This window comes from Coloeus monedula (genome assembly GCF_965178545.1).
Source record: "Coloeus monedula genome assembly, chromosome: 4".
In the NCBI taxonomy this organism is placed as follows: domain Eukaryota; kingdom Metazoa; phylum Chordata; class Aves; order Passeriformes; family Corvidae; genus Coloeus; species Coloeus monedula.
Window position 1 is genome coordinate 16410398 of NC_138784.1, and position 25688 is coordinate 16436085.

Consider the following 25688-nt stretch of genomic DNA (forward strand, 5'->3'; position numbering starts at 1 on the left):
CCAGCACCCTCTGCCAGCAACAATAATAAGGCTTTCCTGAAGACAGCTTTGGCTAAATCCTAGAATAACAATGTCACAGGAATTCTAGAAATGCTAAATCTGTAGTTATGCAGTCCTAATTTCTGTTGTACGGACAAACCCCTGCTTCAGGCCACCGACAGACCATCAGGTTAGAGGGGAAAGGCACCCCTTTTTTACCCTCATTCATAGTGGGACACAAGGCCACAAGTGTCACCATTCCCCCATCTTCTCTGCACATATTTGCTGTCCTCCACCTTCCAAGGCAACACGGTGGAAGACATAAAGCAAAGTTCTGGGCCAGCACAGCAGCCTGTGGCTCGTAGCTGTGTTCTCTGCCTCCATTCCCAGCTCTACCTGCTTTTGCAGAGAACCCTTTGCTGGGTTTTGCTTCCTGGATGGTGGCTGCCAATGCTTCCGGGGGATGAAAGCCAGATTTTCCTGTGTACAAGAGAGAGGGATGTGCTGGCGGTTGCATTTTCCAAGAAAGAGGTGTACAGTACAGCTTCTCTTTTACAAGATTAAACAATTCTAAGAATGTACCCTTGTGTGGCTCATATCCTCCAGCTTTGTAAACTCAACCTGTGCTTTCCTGCAGGGCCTTCAGTACACATGCTTTCTATGCTCTGTTCCTAACATCTTAAGCCAATCCTTTTTGCCAGCTTGTCCAGAAAACAGGCAAATAGAAATAAGCAATTGGGCTTCTAGAAACTTGCATAAGAATCTGTGTGTGAGTGCTGAGCTCTGGTGAAGGAGGCTCTGAGCCCAGGAATGTACCTACTTTCTCCTTCCTGTATTTAGCTGACTAAGATTCCTAAACAGCGGCTCCACATCCTAAATTATAGGTTTGGACTGGAGCACTTGGCCCACGGCTTGGATGTCTTGTGTAATTCTGCTGCAGCTAAACTCAGATTTTTCCAGAAGATGGCCCTGTGTCTCCTAACACCTCAAGCTTTTCCCCCCTAGATCATTATTCCCAGCTGAGAGACCGGAAAGCATTGCACTAAACAGGTGAGATGCTCAGGACTAAGGTAAAGGGCTTCTTCCCTGAAGTGCTGCTTCCTCTGCTCTCATGTGCTGCTGACACTTGTGTATGCAACTCTGTAAAGCTGCTCCTGTAAAACAGGGCAGAGCAGAATCTGAGAGCCTGAGCCCGTTTTCCTTTACTGTATGCACTTATAAAGAATAAATGACAATACTGATGTTAAGACATAAAAGCAGTGACTACAGTAGCAATTCACATGGTTTTACAAGATTAAAATCTACTGCCAATGTGTCCTGTTAGCTGTGTCTTTGGAGATAACCTCTTAATCAGCTGGAAAGCCAATGGAAATTGCTGACCAGAAAAAGATGCTATAGAAAAAACAAAAGAATTGAAGGGCAGCTGAACTGTGACACTAAATAACAGTAATAAGTCAGACAAGCACTAACACTGCTGAGCAAATACTATTCTACTTGAGTGGGAAGAGAAAAAGTCATGGGTATGCCTGCATAAAAACATTCTCCTGTGGTTTGGTCATGTGCACTCACGAACAAAACTGAAGCTGAACCATTTGCTGTGGTAGGGAGAATAGTTTTTGACAAAATGGGATGTGATGGAAGGTGTCTGGAATAAACATTAAAAATCAGGAAAGTTTATGGTCTCAGAGGAAAAAGAGAGCAGACCCTTTCAGACAGACAGAACTGATGAAGCACATTGCTTTTTCAGACTCACAGAAAGTGGTAACTGGCCATTTGGCTACTTCATCTGTGGAGAAGGGGCCAAATTGCTGCTTCCTCTCTGTCAGTGAAGGTGCATGTATGAGTCTGCTTCCCCAGCCCTTCTGTTGGATTTATTTATCATGGAGCCTGAAGGAAACAGATACCAGTTAAATCTGTCATGCATGGTGGTAAATCAGCCGGTTTACAAGCTACTGATTGATAGAGGGAATAATTGTGTCTCTTGTTTCCTTAAACTTCATGATCTTAAAAATAACACAGATGCTATTGAAGAAATTTATTAGTGATTGAGCAAGTCCTCCTCATCAACCAAGCAGTTATTCTTTTATCATAAAACATGCAATAAATTTAATACGGTTCTTTGGCACAAATTAATGACTATGTGCAAAAGCATTGAAGATAAATATCCGACTTACAGTGCACAAGTGGTTATAAAACTCCAGTTCTGAAACAAGTCCTTGATCAAAGTAGCATAATTGCAAGGCACGCTGATTAGAAACTGAAACATTAATTATGGCTAAGGATCAAGAACACCTTTTATCTACACTTAAAGTAATAAAGAAGCAGAAATTTGTCTTAAGGCCAAAGCTAGAAAGTCCTGAATTACTACTAACAAAGCACAAAGGTTTATAACACAGAGACATTTCAGTACCTCATCTGGTATTTGTACTGCTCTAAAAGTGAGCCCTGTTCATTCAGGAATAGTGCAAGAATAAAACCCTGTCTGGAGTGAGTAGGCAGCATAGGCAGCTGCATTTTAGGTAATGTGCTAAGGGAGTATAACCTGCAGGAAGGAGGGTGAAGAGGTCTGGGGTTCTGAGTAGAATAAGTGTGCTCATGGCCAAACAGCCTGGGAGATGCTGTTCCATCAGCTGCTGTGATAAATGGTGCTGACACTGATACAACATAGACACATTGCAAATTTTTATCTGCACTTAAATAAAAGCTGGTTTTCAGTTGGTAACCTTTGACCTGGTCACTACTGAAGACCAATTCCATGAAAGGCAGAAGAGATTTAAACACCTCAGACTGAGCAGCGAAGCAGAGGGGAAAGATCCAGGTCTGTGCCTTCTCTGATGGAAAGATGGATGAGCAGTGGTGGTTTGAGTCATCCAACTTTAGTATGGTGTGTCAGGAAACAATGGAATAAGATACGACACCTAAAGCAACACTTCTAAAAAGTGGCAATACCACAACATGACTAGTCTGTGCAACTCATCAGCACAATTTACCACAGCCCATTACTGCAGAATTTGGAAGGATTAAATATGTGAAATGCCAGAAATGATAGTTTCTCCATTAGAATGAAAATAAACATATGGTATAAAGTTTTCAGACTCACAGATGTCTCAGACCTTCAGCTGGGACAGTTCAATAGAGGCAATATTTTCCAAAAACCGTTCCCTAGATTGCTTTGCATTTTTATATGAAGCACCTTAGGCCAGAGTCTGTGAGAACTAATATACCACATCAGATGAAATGGACTAGTGCAATAAAAACATATACATGTAATGTAAACCCACCTCCAGCCACTGCTAATCAAGACCTGATCCAAAAAAAGCCACTCCAAGCCCCTAAAGAATAAGGTTATTCCTTGAGATGGAGGGGTCTTTCACAAGATTATTTGTACAGACGTAAGTCCCATGTAAAAGATTAAGAAATAGACAGAAGTTCAGCTCTAACACGAGTCAACTGATGCAGCCAAAAGCAGATGCAGTAACAGCAAGCATTTCCCTCTATTCTACCCTCCCTCCATGTCTGAAACTGTGCTGTTGCCTTACATGTGAGACTCTACCTTTCCTCACCTATTCCTTCTGCTTTTCTTACTGACTAAACTGGCCCTGGTGACCGAGAAAGGACGCAACTCAATAATCAACGTTGATTGTTTGAGTTTAGTTTACAGCTTCAGGAAACAAAAGGGAGCTGTGTTCATGCAATCTCTTAAGAGTGCAAAGAGGGGAAATTCTAGTACCAGACTCACATCCCATTTTCAGTCTCTCCAAAAAACGGAAAAAGTAAAACAAATAATTTTTTTTTTCAAAAGCTGTATCATGGTAATGCATCACTGTCCTCTAAATGTTCTGCTTTCATACGCTAGAACAGTAAAAGTCAAACAGGCTGAAGAAATCTAGAAAGATACACTGTTTGCAAAATCATGTTTCAGAGAGAAAAAACACTGATAGCACTTTTGGAAATACACTTGCCTTTCAGATAACTAATAATCACTTAGGCTTGAGCTCCCCAGACCTTTAAGGTGAGCCCTGTTGCTCTGTGTCACTCAGCCTGAGCTTTGCAACTGCGGCTCCAACCTCGTGCTGGGGCAGAGGTCTGAGGTTACTGTCACCAGTCACTGCAGGCTTGTAATACTCGTGTCAGAGCTTTCTTCCTGATGCCTCTCTCAAATCTCTCCTGCAGGTTCAGGCAGGGACAAAGCAGAGAACATGTTGGAGGTTGTCACTGCTCCATGCCTCGCACTTCTGTAACGCTGCCCGGCATGCCCCAAGTGAAAAGTAGCCATTGAGTGTGCCTGAAAAGCTGGTAGCTGCTGTGGTCTTCATTACATCTGACTAACAACCAGGAAAGGGCCCTGCCAGGGGCCAAGTGTGCTTTTGGGAGGCTCCCACAATAAAAGCAGCAAAGCACTGAAACAAGTGTTTCGTTGTCTCCCTCAATTAAGCACACAGTATTGCATCATCACTGTAAATACTCTAGAGTGCCAAACTGTGCCGTTTTGCTTCTCAGCCCTCATTCAGCTCTGTAATAAATCAGGGCACGTGTGAGCGGCTTTGCATTTTAAGTAACCTTTAGGCACTGCATGCTGGAGCAGAAAGCTCCCCCCAAGCCCAAACAGAAGTTGGTCCATTTGTGTCCCAGAGAGTCAGCCAGGATGGAGCACTGAGCAAGCAGGCTGGAATATGGGCCCATTATCCCAGAATGATCTGTCACCAGCCTACAGTTCTGGGACTGAAAGACAAGGGGTGAAGACAACCCCAGGCATCTTTAGCAGTCCTTCAAAGTCTTTTCTTTCATTGAACATGGAAGGGAAGAGCAATGTTCTTAATCACTGAAGCATCCTATAGCAGCTATGAGTTTCACACTTTCTAGTTCAGCAGGTGGTGGAAGAGCAGCTGTTTCTTTCATGACAAACTCATGGACGGCCAAGCCAGTGGCATCTGTAAAAGGACAGCTAGGAGGGAGAGGAGCAAGAGCTATTGCTATGGTGAAAAATGGTCCTTCCCAACAACACTACTGCCAGTCCTGCTTCTTGTCTTCCCTTGGCATTGGCAAAACCAACAAATTTGACATCCTCCCTTCATACTGTCTCATTTCCTGATGTCTCCAGCATGTGTTTTCTTCATAGGAGAAGCAGTGTGGTCTTGGCCCTGCACTTGCAGATAGCAAAATCCAACTCTTGCCACTTGTTGTTGACAGACAGCAGCACAGCAGAGCAGTTTGACTTACCCTACTTCTGTTTTTCTTAAAGTGAATCAGATGTCCCTGTTACAGCAGAGCAGTGTCCATGAAAAGGATGGGAGAATAGTGCTGCTGCACACCCTTGGCCACCACCACCTAGAACTGCTCTCTCATTATAAAAAGTGTAGGAGCCATAAGATGTTTTCAGTACAATTCCAGTGACCAGAAAAAATAATTTCAGTAACCAGTTCTATGCTTTTTTGCTTGGTTTGGAACTACATGTAATTTTGCTTGCCACATTGGCTAACGGAAAATATGGAAAATATGACAGTTCTGAAAAAACAAGCTTACTCTGAATTCTGGCAACGATGGGCAAACATAAATGCAGCACACAGTACAAAAATGTCACTTGGACTTTTTAGGAGGTTTCTTGGGCTCATCTTAAACTGAGGCAGTAAAATGTATATAAATATATACTAAAGCAACTACTGGTTCTTAACCACACAGTAAAGCAGCTGTCCAAAACTAGGAAGACCAGTAGATAGTCCTGACTGTCAGATTGTGATACCATCAATGGTAAGTTGATTTCAGGAGAAGGAAGTCAAATCCAAATTCCTGCACTGCTTAAAGGTCCAAGATATTCAAACAGCCTCTGATCAGCAGGTGGTTGACCAGCTTTGCTCAACCAAAAAGTTATCTTCCACTTGAGTTGGGGATTTTATCAAATGGCTGTTGTAGGAAAGCCTTTGCTCTCTAGATAAGAAATACTGAAATTATTTTCATATCAAATGCATTCACTTCTACTTCCTGAGGACACTAGTACTGTCTCTTACACAGACACAGTGAGAAAATTTTTTGCTTTCCTGTCCTTTCCCAGTCTAATTCCACATGCTCAAGAGTTTTAACGAAAAGTGCACAGCGCTTTTTTATTTAGAAGTTGGAACACAGTTATCTGGGGAGATAAGGGATGGTCACTCAGGATGAACTGCAGCACAGATCTTGCACATATCTCAGGGGCTCTCTAGCACTGAAGATGAGGTAAGCAGCAGGCTGAAATGATTTTCATTCTTTTCCTTCTCCCATCAGACTCCCAAAGGTTCCTGTCTGGAGGCAGTGAAGACTGCCATTGATGCTGGTTACCGCCACATTGATGGTGCCTTTGTCTACTTCAATGAGCATGAAGTGGGACAAGCCATCCGGGAGAAGATTGCTGAGGGGAAGATCAAGCGAGAAGACATATTTTACTGTGGCAAGGTGAGAACCTGCACTCAGATTATTTACATTAAATCCAGGATTTCTGTGAATGGTCTTTCTTAAGAATGCTGGCGGTCAACATCTGGCATGCTTCCTTCCAGATCCAACATCCTTTATTTTTCTTTCCTAGCATTACCAGAATGCTGCAGATCTTTATGAACACTAGGTTTGCTGTGAGGCACAGGAATCACTGTTGTTCTCTGAATCTCTGAGAGCAGTGGGAACCATGCAACATCCATTCTGCTAAGTGTTGTAGGTACCTGCAAGTTAAAACCATGGCTACACTCAGCCTAAAGTGCTGCCTAACCTTTTACTGTGCCACACATTGTGTTGACACACCCAGAGTCCCATCTGGACAATGACCCTGCAAATGAGTTTTTTTCTGTTAGAGTAATTCCCTGTACAGGTTTGCCATGAGGTTGCATAATGAAGGGGGTGGGAGCAAGCACGTGCATGCCATTGTCTGTGTATGGGAGAATAGCAAGTGCTTACATTGGTACTACTGCCAGAAAATTACTCATCAAGCTACACCCTTAGTTACTGTATCACCTGTCATTAAAAAGTTTTAGGATGAGGAATCAACTTACTTGGAGAGAAGATGTCATTACACTTCTGTTCTAGAGCAACGAGGCTGGAATAATGCGTGAGCTACTTTATGCATTCAAGTCTTAACTCTATGAGCTGACTCTCTCCAAAAAGAATGAATTCCCTTGTCCGATGAAGGGTCTGACAAAAGCTGTCACAACTACAATGAATTATCCCAGGTAAAAGAGAGCTCATTGCACATCGCAGAATAAAGACTGATGGTGCCTGTCCAGTTTCTAAGGAAGTTTATAGCCTCAAATAGTCCTTCCTGCAGTGCTTCTTTGAACATATCAGCCTAATATTTTCCCTTTCTCCTTTCCCAAATAAGACGTAATCCACAATTACTCAACAGACTTGCAAATAAACACCAGTGTTCCTAGAGTGAAAGATCCCATGGGATGAGAGGCCTGGCTTACTGTGAGCAATTCAGTTAAGTTCTATGATCTGGGAAAACTAAGCTTCAGATTGGATAGTTTGCAGACCAAGTGGATTTTCAGCAGCTATAGACCAATTTCCAAGTACAGCAATTTCCAGTCTGTAAAATATGCAGCTCTTTTCCAGGTTTCCTGCTTGGTTCTACTGATAACAACCTTGCCATTCTGAGAAAAGCCTCACATTCTCAAATTTTCTGCCTTTATCAGGGGAATTTCTCAGTCTCTCATATGCCAAATATGTTGATTTGGATGAGTGAATATATTTGGTTTCAATATTTGGTTTTACAGTTTCATTACTGCAAATTATCAGTAATATTGAAATGAAAACCACTGAGTTGTGCCAAAAGGTTAGAACCAGATGTCCTAACAATTTCGAGTATTTCAACTTTCCCAACTGCTTCCCCTGCACTTTATTTTCCCATATCAACCTTTAGGCTCTGTGAAAGCACCTCTCCTGGTAAAATTTTCAAACTTCCTTTATTTGTTAAGCCCTTCTGTATTCAGTAGTCTGATCTGATCACCAGATGACCTTCCTAGTTGATAGTCACTACTTAAACATTGAGTCATTTGGAAAACTGCAGGTCCTGCAAGTCGCAGGTCTGCAACACACAGTACCACAACAGCCAGTGCCTGTGCTCCCAGCCTGCCGTGTGTCTGTGAGACGACACACACACGTGTGTTTCTCTTACAGTTGTGTCCTGTTTGTGCTTGACAAAACATCAGCTGCTCAGGGTGATCGTCCATGATAGCATTTCTACAATCTTTAAAAGAGTTCAAAGGCAGAAGTGAAAAATACTCTGCAACTAATTCAATCCATCACAACCTAGGATTTTCACAGGTTTCACTCAAAACTTTCACAGCAGCTCTGAACATCCCAGAAGGAGCAGGAATGGATAACCCTTGCCTTATGTATCTCTAGTTTTATGTACCTTACAAACTCAGGTATCTTACAAACTACAGGCAAACGTCAACCCAGTAGATACCTCAGGCATTGATCAATAACCAACTGATATGAACTCTTGCGTCTTCCAGGTAGATACAGCAGACCATTCTTGGAAGCAGTAGGCACTACAGAATTTAGTTCTGTTTTCTACCTTACTGACATCAGAAGTACTGGAAATTCCCAAGACCCTTCAGTCTCAAGCCCCTGGTGCAGATCTTTCCTTAAGCAAAGATGCTGCAGATGGAAGGCTGATCCATCAGCGGGGACTAAGGAGAGCAGCCCTGCTGAGTGGCAGCATTGCTGGAACAGTGACCTGGTGTGATCGCACTGCATCTGCCAGTTGAAATCATCAGCACTTGCACTTGGCTCTCGCTGCTGGCTGCCTGATCAGGCAGAGCAGCTCAGCATCCAGAAATTTTAGAGGTTTTATATCAACTGCCAACATCTCACTTGGCTTATACAGCAAGACCTTTCTGGTCTCCTCTTTCATCCCAGGATATTTCTTTCATTAAACTAGAAGTAACATTTCCAGGAAATGTGGTGTCCTAAAATGCCAAAGCCAGCTGGCAGCTTTGACTGCTCAAACATCTACATGGGTTCTACTTAGGTAGATAATACAATAACTTGTACAAATCATGAAAACAGTTATGAAACTCTGAAGTTTCCATGGCATCGATGTCTTGACATAGTACAAATGTTTGCTGTTTTTAAAGGCTGGTTCTTTAGAACCTCTGCAGTTTTTTAAAGGGAAGTATGTTTACTGGCAAATACTGAGCTTAATAGTACTGGGCTAGAAAGGGCACTCAGAAAAACTACTTCTAAGCACTATGTCTCATGTTACCATATTTCTAAAACACAGTAACAAACTGAACATGAAGGGTCTACAAAGTCATTTCCGTACTTAAATACAAGTTAAGATCATTTTGCATGTAAAATGCTTTAAAAAAATACATAGACCATAGGCTTTCAATAAATCCAGTGGAACAGCTTAAAACTCTTGAGAACATGGCCTCGGTCCCTTTACTGTAGTACACCTCAGCCTCTTTCCACTGTTACTGATCATAAACTCTTCACACCTTGCAGGACACAGCTGAGGAGGGCGTAGTATGAATTTCCAGGTGTTTTGGTTTGTCAGCTTAGGGCAGGGTCAGATGTCCTGCTCTCAGTACAACTTAAGGTGTCCTTGCTTTGGGCTGAACTGAGCAGATTGTTTTCCTGGGGAATAACTCTAACTTGGTTTAAAACAAAACAAGCAGTTAAAAAACCTTAAACTTCAGCCAAGCTATACCCCTTGACACCTATAATCAACATCTTCTCCTACAAATCACAATTCAAGTTTTGTGTCTTTAGAACAAATTCATTCTATGCCTTGGCATACAGTGCCTGTCAGCTTTGGTGGCAGAACTGACTAGACAATGACCATACCAGCAAACAGCAGGTTTTTCCAACCAACAAAAGTGACAAAAACCTCAACATGACACTTCACATGTTAGTTTTGTAAGTTGAAAAAAAAAAAAAAAAAGAGAAAAGAAAATAGCCCAACTTATTGTGTGCATTCAAATGGCACTTTAAACCTTCTGTTGTGTGTTAATTCTGCTGCTGGTAAAATCGACAAAACTCAATCAGTTTACAACGAGCTCTTGGTTACTAATTACCATGCTATGGTTTTATTCTTGCAAGAGACGTGCATCAGCAGAGTTCAGATAGAGATAGTATTGAGTACTCACCAGCTAAGCACACTCCATAGCAACCTCAGGGCACAACCCTGAAAGGAAGCAGTTGGGATTAAAGAGGTACAGAAGACTTTAACTCCTCACGCCTGCATTACAGTGACTAAACACAAACACATCTTCCCGTGAGGACTGGGGAATAAGTGAAAACTTCCCTAGTCAGGCAGTCTCTCAGGCTCCACGACCACAGGAGAAAACCAGAAGATTCTCTTTGTGCTGGGTGCTTGGCTGTTCAATAGCTAACTCACATGATCCGAGCTTCTGCCTTCAAGCATAAAACTGACCACAGATTCCTTGTGGGAACAAAGTTTTTCAGTGAAAGCATATGCTTGGAAAACAAAAGGAATCTAAGTTCATTGAGCAAGAGTTTGCAATATACTCAGCTCAGAAGAACCTCTGTTGTAATAAAAACATACATAATGGCTTTACTGGGTCAACACTTCATCAGTCCTGGGCAAGAATTCCTGTCTTAGCCTCTGCACCTGGCTCTGACAGAAGGCAAGGTAAGGCCCTCATCTCTGCCTTGCAGGGATGTAGACCATGATGTCTTTGCACTGTGCGTAATGAGCCCTGTCAGAAGGACAAGAGGGAGGGAGTGTGTGCTGCAGGGATTCAGCTGGCTCACTCTTCCTCCTGGCACCCAAAAAAAGCCTGTGCTTGCCTCCCCAGCTGTGGAATACCTGCCATCCCCCAGAGCTGGTGCGTCCCACGCTGGAGAAAACCCTGAAGATCCTGCAGCTGGACTACGTGGACCTCTACATTATTGAGCTGCCAATGGCTTTCAAGGTAAAAAGAAAAATTGCTTGGAAAAAGTGCATGAGCTTGGCTTGAACCAAGGTCTCCTTCTAGCATACTCCTTGCAGCTTCCAGCCAATACTGTCAATAGTATTTTGGGCAGAAAACATATATATTTTGATATGTATTGCATATATGTATTTCTGTGTGCTACCCACCCAAAGAATGGCTTACAAGGGGTGTGAGAACAGGCCAGGACAGATGGTGCTTAGAGTCTTTCTGCTGGAAGGACAGGTCTTCCAACAGGGGTTGAGCAGTTCCTACTATGAAAAAATTACCATAGCTGAAGCAGTACATGTGTCTGAATCCTCTCTGAGCCATGAGGAGGGAGTCACTGGAGGTAAGAGGTCATACAAAGCAGCAACAGGCTGGGGGCAAAGCTTGGAGTGGGAGAGGGAAAGGCAAAAAAGTCCCCAAGTTGGTTTCCTTAATCAGTCCCAAATTAAAGCTGCTGGGCAAATCGTGGTTATGATCTTAATCTCCATAACTGCAGTGCTCAGCTTCAGTAGATCACAACTGGTGCCAAATATGGGCTGTCCATCTCTCATTCTTAAAAGTTCAAGGCTGATATTCCTTCATACTGCTGGCTGTGGGCAACTTACAGGCAAACCCTTTGAATGCAGGGAGCTCACATCAGAGTTGCATGCCTCCCTCTTGCAAGTCCACTTGTTCTGCTTTCACAGCTCTTTGTACCTTGCTTTACAATTTTCCTCTACAAGTACATATATAGAGCCAAATGAAATTAGGAGAATGATATTCAAAACATTTAAATGGTTTTGAACTAGAACTAATTAAATTTTTCTAAGAGACAACAGGATCAGGCAATTAGTTGGTTAACTGTTTCTGAACAAGGTTTGAGCTCTAAACTGGCCTCTTCTTGCAAGAAAGATAGTTCTCTGATTATTAAAATATTTTGCTGCAGACTCAAAATTACCAGAATTATCAGATAGGAAGCCATTTACCAATGCAGCTATCACATTACACTTGCAACCCTTTTTTTCCCTTGAGGAGGCCATATCCTATTAAGACCTGTATAGGAGTAAGCAGACTCTGATATTAAAATTTTATTTATACAGTCACACGTATGGAATCCTTTTGGGTACATTTTTGAAAATTTCCCACCACTAGCAATTTCCTGTTTCCCTCTTCTTGTGTTTGTATTCTTTAGTAGTTCATTCTCCCACATAGTGAAGGTCATTGTCTCACAATATAAAGATATAGACAGCTGGCTTTAAAGTAATGTACATCTGACTCCCTGAGGCTTGTATCAACAATCTTGAGCTGTTAAAGGAGTAGCAGACCTAGACATTCATTCATGTTTCTCATGAGAGGAGAGAAAAAAAGAAGTCAATTTCTGCCTGAAAAATATACACTTTTCTGTGTCAAATACAACAAGAAAAAACCCCATCCTTTTGCAGTGGTGACAGGTTTCCTTTCTGCGCTCCCTCTCTCACAAATACACCCATCCTGCCTGTGATGCTTGCCTTTGATGAGGAGTATGCAGGTGTAACTAAGAAACTCCTACTCCCCCCTAGTCTGCAAACATTCATGCTTTTCTCCCCAGAAGTCTTCTAGGAAACACAGTCTCTGGTTGGAACCAGCGAGGTACTTGAGACAGAACTTACAGTACCACTCTGAAAACAGTAAGAAATACGCCCCTGCAGAGCCCAGCCAGCAATTTGTCAAGGGCTTTTAGGCAGAGCAAGAGGACTGTGGCTTCAGAGAGCACCAGTCAGCAAAGTCCCACTTCTTTTCCACAGCTCACGGATGGCCAACACAGGGGGTGAAATTATTCGCTGACCTACCAACATTAGCCTACACCTCCCTGTATTTTTCCCCATGTAGATTCCCCATTCAGGACTTTTGTCCTTCCTGCCTTTAGCCCCCCAGGAGTGGTGCTCAGCCCCTCTACCCTAGCAAGGCAGATGACCAGCAGGAACAGGTCTCCTCTGGGCCGCCACGTGCCCTCTGCCTGGGGAGCTCATACCCACCAGCAGGTTTTTGAGGGGACTCTTCTCAGATGACTAATTCATTAGTAAGCATCAGCCTGTGCACTAAATGATCTGCAAATCCATCCCAAGCGTGTGACTCTGTGGTATGACAGGAAAGCAGGTATTTTAGTGTTACACTGAACAAGTCTCGTCTAAGTATCTTGTCATTTTAAAACAATAACTCCAAACAGACCACTGGCTTCACTATTTGACTTCCTGTTGCCCTTCTGTTTATAGGACAGGTATTCACAGGTTGTTAAAATGGCTTTCTTGAGAAAGCCTGCTTGCCAAAGACCATTTTATGAAAGCAATGGGATGGGCAAATCTGTCTTCCTGCATCTGTGTTGGTAAGAAAATTATTATAATGGGAGCAGGACTTTTCCTCTCAGTGGTTAACAACTGCTGGGTTTTAAACTGGCAAGTAAGCTGTCTGGTATCTTTTGGAGTGCCTCCAGACTTCAAACATGACATGATAAGATGTGTTCCCTGCATAATGACAGTGACTGTAGGGTGTTGCCACACTGATTTCAGTGCTCGTGCAGCAGCATGGTAGCAAGCCACCTCACATCCAGTGTAAAGCACAAGGTTATCTCAAAGAGAACTGCAAGAGAAGACATCAGCATTTCTGGGACTGACTGGTATGGTGTAGTTCATGAGAACCCAGAGCTAAAATATGTGACCAGCTTCTGAAAGACCTTCTCAAAGACCCCATAACCACCACCCTGTCACCATCAAAACACTGCCTTTCTCTCAGCACTTTATCCATCTGCAGGCAGTTCTTCCATTCAAAAATTCCTTTGCATTAAAAGATAGCTTGGTAGAGAAAGTTTTGCCTGGAGACTATCAAGCAGAGACAACTGCACTTTGACACCTTGCACAGTTCTCTGCAGATAGGAGGAAGGATTGACCACTGTAGAAATCCACAGTAGTTCACACCACATCTCAGTCAAGAGAAGTTCATCTTCAAGCACCATTCATGCTAACTTGGTTCATTTTTTAAAACACAAGTGATAGAAATAGAGGAAAATGGGAGGTTGGTAAATTAGCTGATGTAATTTCTGCCTATTGACTACTATAAAAAAGAGTGGAATAGAAATTAATGAATTAGAAGTGGGACAGAGTGAAACAATCCTGAATTCAGACTCCTTTCCTGAACTTAAACAAGTCCAACTGCTGTACGTTGAACTTGCAGTCCTTGAAAAATGTGCTGGGGTATCATGGGATGAATGTTTTTTTTCCAAAATACCATGGGGTGCTTTTGCAAATAAAGCTTCTCCACCTCATGTTATGATGGCAAACACTTTGCCTTATAACAGGAAAAAAAAAAAAAGTGCCCAACAGTCACCTATCTCCATCTAGTTAAGATATTCTTTTTTCCAGGAAGACAGAGCAAGAAAAGCAACAAATTGTCTTTGTGGAATTCGCTGAGGAAAATCAGCACATTTGGAGGAGACAGGCTTATGTCTGTAACTGAGACCTTGGCCCTCTGAAATCCGAGGCTGTGTTTTCCTTAGGCTCACTTTTCCCATTTAATGCCTTGGATTTGAACTCGATTGAATTGGGAGGTGATAGTTACTGATCATATTAGTCACAGCTGCATGTTCCCAAGGAGTTACCATGTCAACATCTTGTACCCAGGCCTTTGAAATGTAGCAGTTTGAAGTCAGATCAAATGTCAAACATCACTGAAGGGTTTCTGTTCAAAAAAAAGAAAAACTAAACCCCATCAAAACACAAAAGTGAAATTGTGATCAGACACAGGGGAGGGAGATGTTAATGCATTGCCTGCAACAGCAGTGAAATGACCAGCAAATAAGAGAAAGCTGTGCTTGTGAGATATCAGCTCATAAACCATCCCTGAAGTTCTCTACAAAGAGTATAGAGATCGGAAGAAGGAGCTTCTAGCATCCAAAGAAAGGTGGATAACGCACTTAAGAGGTTAGCTATGCCCATAGTCCCTTACTGCTAGTAGCTCTTGGACCCTCCAGCTGTTGGGGAGAGTACCAGCTTAGTCCAGTGCTCAAGTGCCTGGGACACAAGCAGGAGGCAAAGGAAGGGCTAAAAAGAAAAGAGGGAAGAAGTAGAAGAGAATACAGGATGGTACTCTAACCCAGCCCTTTGGAAGGAGATGAGTCTTTTGGATGCCATAACATAAAGGTCAAAAGTTTACTGAAAAACAAGGCCATCCAGGAACTCCTGAGTGTACTCTCATGTGACAGTACAGGAGTGTATCCAAGGGTGATCTAGCAGAGGAGGATGTGGTAAGGCCAGCATGAATGACCTGCTGAACTTAGGGTGTTTCAGAAAACTACTCAACTTCTTTTTTGTCGTTTACTAGTAGAAACAGAGTCCGTGAAAACATTTTTGCTCTAAGGAGTGAAAAATTTTTCTTTAAAGCACAGAAGTATGGTTTTACTTTTCAGCCTGGAGATGCACTCTACCCAAAAGATGAAAATGGGAAATTTATCTACCATGAGACAGACTTATGTGCCACTTGGGAGGTAAGCAACACATCACCCACCCATATACGCTTTAAACCCACAGATACTCATTCTTGTTTTTACTTGTGGTTTTCATAAAAGCAACTGAAGCAAATTGCCGGGGGAAATGGATGGAATTCTATTATCTCCATGGATAAATTTTACTTCTGTCCTTAAGCATGTTTCTTTTTTCTATAATTTAATTATTTTTATAACAAAACATTGTTGAAATATCAGACATCCACATCCCTTCTTTCAGAGAGTGCACTCTACATTCACTACTTGAAGCTTTTATCATTAGATTTTTACCAATCCTTCCCCTTTATCAGATCTTTACAGAAAGAGAAAGGTGGAGCCCTAAGAAGAGACTGGATCATCTTAAAAAAAATAAAATCTTTTCACTTGCAGAAAAAAAGAGGTTTTGCCCTAAAGCTCACCATAAAAAAACCCAATCAATCAAGCAAAACACTCTATTTTAAAAAAACCCAAAAGAACCAAAACAAAAAACCAACAAACCAACACCTTCCTCCCTCAAAAAAAACCAAAAAACAAAGACCAAGACCTTGCCATCACTTGCCATTAGAACAAGTTCACTCACTTCTAAATTTACTTATCAGATGGGAACACAAGATTTTTCTGGTAAGAAAACTTGGAGAGAAGTAGCATTTGCCTGAAAGATTGCATCCTATATTTGTTTGTGATGTGCTCCAGTCCTTTAGGCAGATGTCTCATTAACCCTAATGTCACTTGGCTTCAGGATCTTGGGTGAGGCAGAAAGTGTGAGATTAGCAATCTCCTCACATTTCTGCCTCGCAAAGCCATGGACACCTCTTTAGTTCATGGCCAGAGCTCTGCTCAGCTCTCCTTCTGCACCAAGTCTGATGAAATAGCATCACTAATTACACCCAGTTCACACCAAGAGAGATAAGAGGTGCTACTGTGTGCTCCACTTCAGCTTGCAATGTCCAGATCTGGATAGTTATGTCCCAATTTAGCTCTACTCGAGGTACAGCAGATAAAGATGAATAGGGTGAAATTCTGAGTGAAATTTGAAGTGGAAGAGAGCCCGGGGTGGGCCTGAACTTTCCCTTGGCAGCTGAGCCATCCAGTTTGGCTCTTGGGGGAAAGGGAGACTTCCACGTTAGCTGTTTATGTTACACTTGACTTTGGCTGATGCAGTTCATTCCTCCTTTTCACAGGATGGTTGCTCAGATATCGAAAGCAATATCTCTCCCAACACTGTTATAGTTTTATCTTGGAGCTGGTATCTAATGTAAAGGGTATTCTATAGCAGGCCTCTCTCTTCATCTAATAAACCAGGAGAAAAATAGGTGGTGGGGAGTGCCTGCAAATAGCAGCATCAATCTAAATTAAAATGGCTCAACTCAATCCAGATAATTTCACTCTCTCAGTATGGTGCTAGCAGGCAAAAATTAATCCAGATGACTGTATTTGCTGGCTTGTCACTGAGTGATAGAAGGCATATGAGGCCAACTAGAGGTCATCAAACACAAAGTGCCTCTTACCTCCCTACTTTCAGCTCCTGTGAGACAGAAAGAATAACAAAATCTGGAGGGGCATCCAGCTCCATGGTGGGGTCTGCTCTGCCTCAAACAGTCACTGAATTATTTGTGTGCAGAGTTTCTGGCAGCAAATGGGAAGACCATGGGAAAGGACCCCCTTTCCCCTTAACAACCCAGCAGATGAAGCTAATGAAGACCAGGGAACATAATCATATCCAGTATTCATAAGAGTTTCTCAGCTATTAGGATTTGTCTAAAATGCCATATATCTAGAATGCCTCTCTCCCATCCACCTTTTTTTTTTTTTCTGCTTTATACTGTATGGATGTTTTTTGTGCAGGTTTTGTGATGTGCCTTACCAGATATTTAGGGGATTTCACTGGAGAGAGACTTCATACAAAAAACTGTCTTACAATCAAAAGGAGTGAATTGACTTATCAGGAAAGCAATCTGTTTTGTTCACTTTTCATTGTCCAGCTTTGAGGCACTGCTAAAGCAGCATAAAGTAAGCAAAACTCTTTACAAGTGGCTGCCTGGCACTTAAGTATCTATATCTCAGGTTAAATCTTTCTGGTCTTCAGACAAATTCTACCCTCACAGGAGGTATAAAACATTAGGATTTGGTCCGGAAAGCATGTTGACACAGGAACAGAGTTTGGTTTGCCTGGACAACACCAGCCCTCATGCTAACAGAGCTGTTAGTTCTGCTGCAGCAAAGGGCTTTCTGAAGTCTCAATAATGGTCTATCTTCCACCTCTCTCTAAAATGCACGCTCCAAGAAATCAAGCCAACATGTGAGACTCCTCTTGTCTTTGCTTTCTTTGCAGGCTCTGGAGGCATGTAAAGATGCAGGCTTGGCAAAGTCTATTGGAGTATCCAATTTCAACCGCAGGCAACTGGAGATGATCATGAACAAGCCAGGACTTAAGTACAAACCTGTCAGCAACCAGGTATGCCTGCAAGCCAAGGGCAGTGCCTGCCATGGTGCCACTTTGGGGAACACAGAGGCAAACACAGCCTAAGCCACCATCTATGGAAAGGTGATGTGTACTTTGCCACAGATGCCCTCCATACTTCCATTTCCAGCTTGAAAATATTACTCTTCCTATCTGGGCTAAAGATCAATATTTGAAGGCTCTGGAGCAATCACTTTCCTCAATTTCTGCTCCAAGACTATAAAACTGGTGCCTCTGTGCCAAAGCTCCATAACAAGGTTGAATGCTGAGTCAAAGCAGATCTTAGATCTCTGCCTTGTACCTTATTTCAAGTCCAGAAATTCCCAAGAAAACCATTCAGAGCTAACCAGTCCTCAATGAAGCCATGTCTACCTTAGCTGACACCAACCCAACCCTACAGATTCTGAGTCACTCCAGGCTTCTCAAGTGTAAAAGCCATTAGTAGCAACCCCTAAATTTCCTGTACTTGCTCTCTTGTACTTTTCCTCTAAGACATTTGTAAGAGATAGAGAAAACGCTCAATTAATGGCGACCCCGTTGAGTGGCTGGCCCGCGCTAAACAATCCCATGAGGATGACAGGCACATCCGAGTTAAATTACAGCAGCGGGGCTCTGGGAAGGTGACAAGTGGCAGTGACCCATCTGAGTGCCCAGTACCTTTGGCTCGGACCTTTGGCAGGTCACTGCATTTCCTAGAAATCACTGGGAAGCTCTTCTGACTCGTCTGGCACAAACAAATATCCACATTAGCAGTAATAGAGAAGAGGCCAGGGACCAACCGGGACCAACTTCCCACTCCCAGCGCGTGTCTTGGAGGGCTGGACTGGCCGTGAGGCAGGGCAAGGAGGCTGGCCACAGCTTTCATTTCTGCATTTGGCCTGGAGGGAAGGGCTGCCTGCGAGAATAGGAAATTCCAGCACCCTTCCCTGGTATTAACATGCCCAGCGGGTGCAAAATGCAATTGCTGTTTCTGGCGTGCCCCTAAGACTGCACTGAGCATTGCTGATGCTTCCTGGGGTCGAGGAAAACCAGGCAAAAGATTAAGCCCAGCTTAGGGCAGCTGGCCAGCAAGCTTAGATGTGCCAGATAGCTTCAGACTTGCCAGATAGTAACCACTGCAAACAGCGGTTGCTCTGTCACCTTTTAGACATCCATTTCCCAGAGTCTGAGATCACAGCCAGAAAATCCATGCCTGTGAGGGAGCAGTTTGCAATGTGAGAGAGCAGAGCTCGCAACAAGGTCATAATCTCACCTTTTGTACACGCCCCCCACCTTTCTAACTGGGACAGTTTATGCCAACACTTCCCTAAAAACAACATCTGATTAGTCATCCTGAATGCAAGAGGCAGAAAAATGGAGAACTGACCCACATGAGATGGGTTGCCTTCTCAGTCTACTTGTCTAGTGAGCTTCCCTCACCTCCATAACCCCACACTTATTGCCACCTTTCCACTGAGGGCCAACAAAAGTTCCCTGCAGCCAAATTATAGTTGCAGATGTTAATCTGCTGTCCATCAAAAAAAGAAATCAAACCCAAAAAATCAATCACCCAGAAATGTATAATTAGAATAATAACCACCGATTATGTTTTCCTATTCCCTAACTTACACATATCCTTTCCTGAAAGCATCACCTAGTCTGTAGATCTCACAAAATCTGGGATATCTTCTGCTTCTCTATCTTGCCCTGTTGATTAATCCTTCTTTCTATGTTACTCTTGTAGGTAGAATGCCACCCCTACTTCACCCAACCCAAACTCCTAGAATTTTGCAGACAACATGACATTGTTATTGTTGGGTACAGCCCTTTGGGAACCTCAAGGGATGAATCATGGTGAGTCCCCATGTTACTTTCTAATAGGAGGACAATATCCAGGGAAACATAGTTCTCCACTCCTGGATCTCTGTGCAAAATACCTCTGCCCCCATTTTTTAAAGTGGTTTTGAACTTCAGTGTCTAAATATTACTGTTGTGAGTATAAACTTTCAACACTCCTGCTGCATGTTGTCATCAAAGAATGCCAGGTGTCTGCATAGGAGGTTGCCTCAGGTCTCCTCTAACAGAAGGCAAGTGTTTGGAACTGGGAATGTGTGAGGCTTAGGTGAGGAAGGAGAAACTAAGTCAACGTTAGGACATCACGTAGGAAGTTGCCTTTGACAACCCGCCAACCTAAGAGCCAAAGCTTTTCTCCCATCTTTCACCCTACTTGTCAAAAGGTGCACTGTTCTGACCACAAACTAGTAGATGCCCCTATGTTTTGACATTAAAGATGAGGAGGTTTTTTGTTTTCTTTTTCTTCCCACTTTTCTTCCAGGGTAAATGTTTCCTCCCCTCCTTTACTGAAGGATCCTGTGCTGAATGCCATTGGCAAGAAGTACAACAAGACTGCGGCACAGATTGCTTTGCGTTTCAATGTCCAGAGAGGAGTGGTGGTCATCCCAAAAAGTTTCAATCCACAACGCATCAGAGAGAATTTCCAGGTAAATTCATACCCCAGTAGTACATGGAAGAATCCACTTACATTGGCTTAGCTCCTAGAGAAGGTAATCTCCCCATTCTTTCTGTAGAAATATGTAGGACTTGACCAACGGCAAACTTTGCTGCATTTGATGCTTTTTGTCCCCACTGCTAAATGGTAACAAGATGTGACAATAATAGAGCAATGCATAGAGAAAATGTTGGTGTCTTTTAACCCTCTGGAGCAGCTAAAGCTCCAGCTGGTGGTGTGTCCCAGAGCACCAGCTGCTGCAGTGAGGAGCACAAGTGAGATGAGGTAACTCAGTAGGTCAGCAGCCCAAGGCTGCAGGAGCTCAGGAATGACTGAATGTTCTGCCCTGTCTTCAGGTATGGGACAGCTGTGCTAGGGCAGGGTTGCTGCATACAAGTGTGACAGAGAGGTTCACAACCACGCAACCAGAAAACACCTGGCTTGACACCACCCACAAATAAGATGAATTTGTTCCTGCATCCCTTGCAGCACTGCTCTCTGCTTTCCCTGGAAATACATTGCTTTCAAAGCTGGTGGCTCAGTATTGCCAAACTACCTTCCCCTTCTTGCAAAAAGGGTGTAGGCAAATGTGACTGGTCTTATTCATGTCCTCGAGACTCCTGCAAATGCAAGTAAGCATGGGCTTGTGGGAGAGATACAGGGAGAAGGAGGGATTGTACTTTTGGAATCTGGAACATATGAAGGTTGATTATGGCAAGAAATGCTAACACATTCCTAACATCTCCTCCATTAGATCTTTGACTTCTCCCTCACTGAGAAAGAGATGAAAGAAATTGAAGCCCTGAACAAAAATGTTCGTTATGTGGAACTGTTAATGTAAGTACAGGAGAAATCCTAGATCCTCGCAGAGCATTCCTGTCCTTTCAGAGAATTAAAAAAAACCCCAACACTTCCTTTTAATATTAACTTTTGCATAAACAACCTTATTTTAAGGTAAGGCTTAAACATGACAGACTTTTAATGCAGCCTGAATATGCTCCCAAACCTGTTGCAAAAATAAGTGTAGAATTCTTGCCTACAGCTCAGGTTGCCGAAGCCCACCTAGTAGAAAGTGACTATATCTGGCTATTCCACCTCTACTCCATTTCCTTAAACTCTTTCTGCTATGTGGAAATGATGGTCTCAGATACTGATAAAGCATAGCATCATCCCTGTCTAGAAGTGTGGATATTGGAGTTGAAATTCAAATAAAATTGAGTTGTTCCTTCTTCTAAGGAAAACAGGAAGCTTGTTTGACTGCTAGACCACTTCCTAGGTATCGCTTCCAAGAGCTAACAAGGCTTGATCTCTTGCTGCTTGTCATCTAAAGCTTACCACCCAATATAGTTCTGCTTCACTGTGTTATCCCAGAAAACTCAGACTGGCCCAACATCCCCTCTTTCAGAGGATGAGGCTGTTTGTTTTTCCTTCAGTTCAAAAGCATCTGTGGTTCATGGCCAAACTTTGTTTTCCCCTTTTCAGGGCACTCAATATGTAGCCAAATGCTAGAGATTAATTTCTGTGCCTTTCTCTTTTTACTTTGGATTATCTGTGTCCTGCCAAACTGTAGCATGAAATGAAAAGCATTGGTAACAGCATCAATAGCACTCTAAAATGTTGACCATTGCTCAAAAGATATGGGGAAATGTTGCAAAGAAACAAACAAACCACTTACTGTGCTGCATAATATGATTCAAAATATTCACTAAGTTAAAAGCATCATAATGGAGTTCCTCTTTCACATTTAAGCTCAGCCAGGTGCTCTGAAGCTTTAGTTCCTTAAAATTTAAAATAGCCTTCCATCAATTAGCAGTACTTAGTTCGAGAAGACTTCTCACAAATGGCCTAGGAGATTCTTAAGTGTGTTTTGGTATCTGAAACACTTAGGTTTTATATAGCAAAATTGAGTTATAGCAGCATTCAAATTTTAAAAATTATATACACAAAATGTAACCTTGGTGCAAATGCAAGAGCATTTTCCAGAAACAAAGTTAAAGGCTGCAAATGCCCACAGGAGAAGAACTTTCTAAGCCACCAATCTAAAAAACTAATAAATTAAATACTTTGCTTTATTAGACTGAAATTGGTCACAGCAGGCCACCAAGGATAAGGAAAACAGGATGCATAGGATGGACATTGGCTGGTCTAGTTTTCGCTGGACTCCAGGTTGGGGAAAAATGTTTAAGTACAGTCTGATCTCAGCTATGAAAAAAACCTTATCAGAAAAGTGATGTTGCCATGTAAGGAGCAGATATATAGATTTATATATATAGATATATATGCCTGCTGTGCGTTACCACACTGAAGTGTCTGGAATTGACACTGCATCAGACAAATTAGCCTAAACATATTTCTTATTTCATCCAGCAATACATATCTGAAGAAGTCAAACCACGACACAGAAAGACTTTTGGTTAGTCAACTTCATGCAAAACCTTCGACTGCTGGAGTGCAAATGCCAGCAGGAATGGAGAAAATCCAGCTTTTCTCTGATTCTTCCTATCATCAGCTACCATAAGGGTACTGTGTGCAAACCTGTTGTTCTGATGGTATGAGTACAAACAGGATACATACATACATACAGGATAACACAATCAGTGGAATGAATTAGCAAGTTAAGCATCTGAGAAGAAAATGGAGGTTTTATAGAAATATGAGTACTTCAGGAAATCTTAATCTGAAATTGTTTCTTGTCCTCTTGGAGAAATCTAGAAGCATTGTGCAGGGCAAGTTCTACATTAAGTTATCTTATGCTCCCATTCTTTGCTATGGATGTTTTTCCTTACCAGTTATGCCAAGCTGCAGTGACTCCTCCAAGTGAATCATTTTCACTCAAAGGACTCAGACTTTTGAATATGTGAGATCTGATTAGCAAGCATGCTCTACAGATGAAAAGTAGAGATAATGACACTGGCAACTCAGACATTATCACATTATACTGAAGTCAAACAAGCCAAAGTGTTGTGGCTTGTTTTGTTTTTTGGGGTTTTTTTTCAACCAACTCAATCTGTTAATGTGTAAACACTTGATCTTGGCTGAATATCAGAATGAAATGTTTTGACACAACCAATTCAAAATGTTTGATGCCTTCCAGTTAGTTACCTTCAATATTGTGAAATGTGTCCTTTCCAGACTGGAACGACTCACAGCTGGATAAATGCCAGTATTTGTTGTGCTCTGCTGTAAGGCAAGGCAGCCAGCTGCCATGGTGCACCTGAGAATGCTCTTCAGAAATTTTTCATTTAGCTAATGGAAAGTGTTTGTCAAGCCAGGGCTTGTGATTTAGCATCATCTTCTCAAACAAACAAGAAAACCCACTACAGAAAACAGCTACCTCTCTCTCAAGTCTGCCAATAATGGGCAAACACAGCGTTATTTTTTCACCTGAAGTTGACCCTGGGAATTTTCTTCTTGCCTTTTATCATGATCTTGGATTGTGCATCTTCCCTGAGCATGCAGATTCTAAAACAAAGCCTGAAGCATCTCTACCTTTGTTAGGATGCACCCATGAACATCCCTTTCTCCCCTGAACTGGGTCATCCCAAAGCTTATTTGTATATTCTCGGCCACTGTAGATGCTGGCAGAGCATCTACATGTAGGCTGAGCTAGAGGACAGACAGACCTAGTTTAAGTATGGCAGCTGCTTGGGGAAAGCACCATCCCAGACCTGTTCATGCCAGCTCTAAGGGCATAAGACAAAGTAGAACAGTCTGGTGTCTCCACCTCTTCTTCATATATAGCCCTTATTTCTAGGGGTCTTTCTAGACACCTGAACAAAGTCTTCCCCTTCCACTATGCACACATGGTGAAGCCATCCCCCTTTCCTAAAACACTTCTATTCACCTGAGTTAAATAGTGAGAATAGCTGACATCCAGGCTCTTGTTGGTTTTCCCCATCTCTCCTTAAGGTATGCAGCCTGTAGGCCTGAAAAATGCTCCTTCACTGTCCTCTCCTTAAATATATAGGTTTGCTTCCAAGTCTGCAGGTACAGTTATTCAGGGCAGAACAGCTTCTGAATAAGTAGAAGAGCCTTCCATGAAGAGCACATATATATCACAAGGAAGAGGTTTGCTGGGCACAGGACAGCTGCAGTGATTTGATATCCTGCTTCACTCAAGGAGCTCACTTGTCCAATCTGACTTCTCCACAGGTGGCGTGACCATCCAGAGTATCCCTTCAATGATGAATACTGAAAACAAGGTGGGTCAGGACAGCCAGTGCTGTTAGGCTTTGCTGAGAGAGACTCAACATTTGACGCTTTGTCTTTGTGTGAGGCTGTTCAAATCAGCATTAAAAACATGACATTTACTTCTTTTTGTCTTGTCAGTCTCTTTTTGCTACGGAAGATCAAATCTATTTAATTAACTGAAATTCTGGTTTTGGCTTAGCAGGCTTTAATGCTGAACACTGAAGGCTCAAGACCAACCACTGATAAAACTGAAGATTTCTCCTAAAAACAAGTTCACTAGTTTAAGTCAAATTGGTTCCACTTAATGGAATATTCTTCACTTAATCTGAAACAAAACATTACAGTTCAGCAGGTGTGAGGCAGAATCAGAATCACAGAATGGGTAAAGTTGGAAGAGACCACAGAGGGGTCATGTGGTCCAAACCAGCACCATTTCCTTTTCAGATCGAGTAAGAGAAAGTCAAGAGTGGTGAACTAATTGAATCTGATAGCTATGCACGTTTGTTGATATTGACTAGGTTTGTGTACTGCTTCATGCAGTGAAGCCCATTTAACTTTGACCAGAGTGTTCTGCAGCTGCACACGTGAGCTTTATTCCATAGGTACACCCCAGCTGGCTCCACATGGAACTAATTCAAGCCCTAAAGCGTTACAAGCATGTTCATATTCCCACACACACCACCCTCCCCTCAGCCTAGGACCTCAGTAAAACACAAGACAGTGTATGACACTTTTATTACACTGTACTTGCTATTCAAGGGTGGTGTTACCTAGCATTGCATACACAACCTGGAGCTACAGCTAGGGAGGTCCTCATCTCATGAGATTAAAAATCTCTTAAACTTCTTTCATGCTCCACTAACTGATATTAACCCAAGAAAATTTCTGTTCACTTAAAAATTCTTATAAACATGAAGGCAGAAGCACGTACACTGGAGTAGGGAAGACTGACTCCTTCAGCACGAATTTCTTTTTCAGACCACAAGTTTGCAGCCTATAGGTGCATCTGCCCATACCCACATCTGCAGAAGGCTATTTTGCCTTCCTCCTGAGCCCAAGCACCCCAGTTTCCTGCCACAGAAGGGGTATCAGAGAAGAAACTAAACCATGCACAGAGAGAGAGTACTTCATGTACTAGAACGTGTGTACGTTGGAAAATGTGTCATA

At 42.5% G+C, this 25688-nt stretch overlaps 1 protein-coding gene across 1 annotated transcript in view; it reads left to right on the forward strand.

Annotated features, from left to right (window-relative positions):
* The window catches only part of AKR1D1 (aldo-keto reductase family 1 member D1), a 34689-nt gene extending 10141 nt beyond the window's left edge, over positions 1-24548 (forward strand). Inside the window, exons 2-9 of the mRNA XM_082280864.1 lie at positions 6238-6405; positions 10767-10883; positions 15307-15384; positions 17714-17836; positions 19566-19675; positions 20157-20322; positions 21085-21167; positions 24483-24548. Coding sequence (XP_082136990.1) covers positions 6238-6405; positions 10767-10883; positions 15307-15384; positions 17714-17836; positions 19566-19675; positions 20157-20322; positions 21085-21167; positions 24483-24525 — 888 coding nt within the window. The 3' untranslated portion in view covers positions 24526-24548. The remainder of the gene's footprint in view (positions 1-6237; positions 6406-10766; positions 10884-15306; positions 15385-17713; positions 17837-19565; positions 19676-20156; positions 20323-21084; positions 21168-24482) is intronic.
* Positions 24549-25688: the final 1140 nt, after the last annotated feature.